General features: G+C 44.2%; 1 protein-coding gene across 1 annotated transcript; it reads right to left on the bottom strand.

Annotated features, from left to right (window-relative positions):
- Positions 1–359: 359 nt before the first annotated feature.
- On the bottom strand, positions 360–1,484 carry LOC124648699 (zinc finger protein CONSTANS-like). Its single transcript, XM_047188415.1, has 3 exons — positions 1,065–1,484; positions 802–981; positions 360–713 (listed from the first exon to the last, which is right to left on the bottom strand). The coding sequence occupies exons 1-3, from the start codon at positions 1,482–1,484 to the stop codon at positions 360–362; spliced, it is 954 nt and encodes a 317-aa protein (XP_047044371.1).
- Positions 1,485–3,603: the final 2,119 nt, after the last annotated feature.

The raw sequence follows: 3,603 nt of genomic DNA, 5'->3' as shown, positions 1-3,603 counted from the left end.
AGCACTAATATTTGCGAAGTGCGAGCCAAAAACACGAGGCAATAACGGGGCACGCGAAAGCTACAGCAAGAAGGTTTTGTTTCGATTTTTCATGAACTACGTGGAAACCAACAGCAGGGCCCAAGCATTGTGGAACAAGATCGCAAAGTAGTAACACTACTAACTGTCTAACTCGGAACACACATAGAACAAGCTGAGAAAGTGAAAGGTCCTCTTCTTTCTCGTTTTTTTCCTTCTACTAAAGGGTAATCAAGCTGCACTACGGGCATAAGAAGGTCAGCGACGCCGCTCTGACCTCTGCACGGCAGCCGCCGCTTGGTGCTCCTTGCACCAGACAGCACCAGCCAGAGGCAACTGGGTCAGGTGCCGGAGCACATGTCCGCGAGGCTGGCCCACAGCTGGTCTTCGTCGTCAACGATGTCGAAACCGACGTTCTGCTGCAGAGGCTGCTGCCTATTGGGTGCCACCGGCGTTGCCCACCACCACCACTTGTTGTCGTCAAACACCATGCTATCGCCGCCAGTTTCCCCACACTGGCTCTGGCTGTCATAGCAGTTGCTACCGCTCAGGTCATTGCACGAGCTGTACTCGTAGCTGATGTCAGACGCCTCCGTCTCCATGTCCGTAGCCACGTCGCCCTCCGTCTCGACGTTCCTTGCAAAGCGGCCCTGCACCCTCGGCCTGCTATCTGCCAGCGTCTTCCTGCACGCGTACTGGAAGGCAAGAACAAAGATGGTGATAAACTCGAATTGGCGAGAGAACCGGAATGCATTTACAAGGTTGTGTGGGAGGGGTCAATACAGTAATCTTCTTCTGGAAGTTCCTCTGCTGGCGCTTGCTGCGGTACCTCTCAATCCTCTCCTTCCTTTCTTCGGCGCTGTAACGCCCCACCTTCTCTGAAAAAGGCTCACCCGCTTCCTGGCTGCAGTTGTCGCCTGGAAATCCCGGTGGCATCGGCGATGGTAGCGGAAAACTCTTCCCCTGTTTGGCATCAACATATGTGAACGGTTAGCACTTGTTTAGCAGTATGGAGTTCAGTGCCAACTTGAGGATTGTTGCATTACTTGCAGGTCACCGGTGCTGAGGACACGCCGAACGGTACCAGAGCTGCTGAATTCCAGGAGGTCACCCGAGGACGAGGACGGGGAGGAAGAAACAGGAGGAAGGGGCAACTGGAATGCTGAATGGGACGGGCAAGAGAAGGCGGCATTACTGTTGAGGGGGTCAGGAAATTGTGGATAAAGAGGGAAGGAGTGTGAGCTGACGCTCCTGTTCATATAGTAGGAAGAGAGGGAAGAATTGTAGGGAGGTGGTGCTGAAGCAGCAACACCTACAGGAGAAAACAAACCACCATTGCCGTGGAAGAAACCGTTGCTGCGAGGAATTTCAGTTGGAGCTGTATGCAAATCACTAGAGAAGTCCACTGCGTGGTGCATGGAGAGGTCACTGTAGGTGTGCGCCGGCGAGGAAGAAGGGTTGAACATGGCTCTTGGATATGAATCCCTTTGGTGTAATGGTGTGTTTGGCGCTAAGTGCAAGTGAAGAGGCTTGGTATAAAAAGAGACCATTCGATGTGCATAGTGTATACTACTATACAACAAAGTTAGTAGGGCGGCTAGGCCACTACTTTTAAGGCAGACATTTCCTAATTGATTACCAGCTCAGTATGGTCACTACAGGCAACAGTAAACATGGCATGGAAGGATATCAGACTGATGAGCTGTGTGACAACTGACAAGGCAAATAGCTCCTACAAAAGTTGGGCCCCTTTCTGTCCAGCAAGGCCATTCGAAATCAGATTCTTTACCATGAATAGAAAAGAAGTTCAAAATATGCCTTCATTTGATTACAAGATAAAAAGTATGCTGAACATAACAGTTCAGGACATGAACACGTGTCAAGACTCATTACTAAGGAATATGCTCCAACCAGTCATAAATGCATTAATAAACACGAGGAGATTGATGCCATTGACCCTTCTGCATTAAACATCAAGAACACACTAAAATTGCACCTTACTGGCAATATTTACATATGCAGGGACCTTCCGTGAGTATACATCATTAGTTTTAAGAAAATATACTCACATCAAAACCAGGCGTTAAGAAGCTCCTAACATATTTTAAAGAAACCTACTACAAGGGAAAACACTAGGCATGAATGACCATATTTCTTTGTAAGGATATAGAAAGTATCTCCTGAACTGCAGTTCTGAATTTTCTTTTGGATTTGCCAAGGAAGTTATCTACAGATGCAATAAGACCAGTGACTAAAAATGGAGTAGAAAAAGTTAATATATAGCTCATATCTACAAGTGTAAACGAAATCTACTTACTAAGACAACATGGCTAGTAACTAGCATGTGGAGAAGGAATAGAAAGGTGTAGAAGATAAAACAAACTGTAGCTCGATAACTGATGTGATGCTTGCTATAGAACGAAACTCAAACCCTTCTTTCTCAACTTCAAGAGCATTAACCATCAGCTAGAATCTAGACATTACTAGTTATGCCTTATCTTCGATTCTGTACAATGAGTTCCCAGTTCTCTAGCAACTAGCAAACATAAAGTAACCCATGAAAAATTAACAAGCGGTGCTTTTGCTAGATAAGCTGTTGATACTTCATAGAAATGTTTGCAGGACTGTTCCATAAGAAAAATGCATGCCATTTTCAAGTATACATAGAGATGTCCATGTTTGAGTATGACTACAAACTAGTAGGAAACGGGAACCCACCACTTTGGCAGACAGAAGAGCTTTGAGGAGGCCTTTGAACTCACTAGGAAAGAATTGCACAATTTCATCATACAGCAAACTATGCATAAAACTGAAAACAGTGAGTACATAGTTGATAGAATAGAGTCATATCAGATAGTTGACACTTCACAGCCCACATTTTGTTTTCTAACAAAATACTAATATGTTTAGATATGAGAGAATGGACAAAGGTAGCATTATTAACTTCATGTCATGGGCCGTCTAAAGCAATGATATGAAACATACCTGGCCAAGTCCATCCAAGCCAAGTTTCTGACATAGTGACGTCTCTCTCATGATTCAGTGAAGCCAACACTCACTTATCTTTCCAGCTCACGAAATAGCAAAACCTTCAACCTTATATTAAACTGTCAAGAGGATAAAGCATGCAATATTAGAAACAACTGTAACAAACAGCACCACCACCTTCCGAAGAAAAAGAAGTAGTACAATTTCAGTTTTACAAGTATTTTAGCCTTCTTTATGCTTTTTTGGGTGTTAATAGATCATAACATATGCAGATCAACACTGAATGTGGAACTGAACCACACATATTGACACCATGTGTAGAAGAATGACATTGCCATATGAGAGGAGACATGCTTCTCAAAGATTGCATAGGCTGAAAAGTCATTTCAATGACTGATCAACAGATCACCAGAAGAATAAAAGGATATTGTGACATGAGAAATTCATTGAAGTTTGGGCTTTGCTCGGATTATCTTCATAGGCTATAGTTTTATCCCAACAAACTATGTCCAGAAGGATTAAATGTTAGGATATGATCACAGCTACAGGTTTAATTTCCCCCCAGTAGGTCAACTAGAAAGACAGCTGCACCACCAC

The sequence above is a fragment of the Lolium rigidum genome, chromosome 4 (genome assembly GCF_022539505.1).
Source record: "Lolium rigidum isolate FL_2022 chromosome 4, APGP_CSIRO_Lrig_0.1, whole genome shotgun sequence".
NCBI classification, from domain to species: domain Eukaryota; kingdom Viridiplantae; phylum Streptophyta; class Magnoliopsida; order Poales; family Poaceae; genus Lolium; species Lolium rigidum.
Note: the sequence above shows the minus strand (reverse complement) of the source record. Positions and strands in the feature narration are given on the sequence as shown.

Excerpts from the sequence above, each read along its gene's own strand:
- LOC124648699 (XM_047188415.1), bottom strand. The coding sequence starts at position 1,484 with ATGTTCAACCCTTCTTCCTCGCCGGCGCACACCTACAGTGACCTCTCC. Across the intron at positions 982-1,064 it reads TCAGCACCGGTGACCTGCAA|GGGAAGAGTTTTCCGCTACC; the intron begins GTAATGCAACAA and ends GATGCCAAACAG. Across the intron at positions 714-801 it reads ACTTCCAGAAGAAGATTACT|TACGCGTGCAGGAAGACGCT; the intron begins GTATTGACCCCT and ends CTTGCCTTCCAG.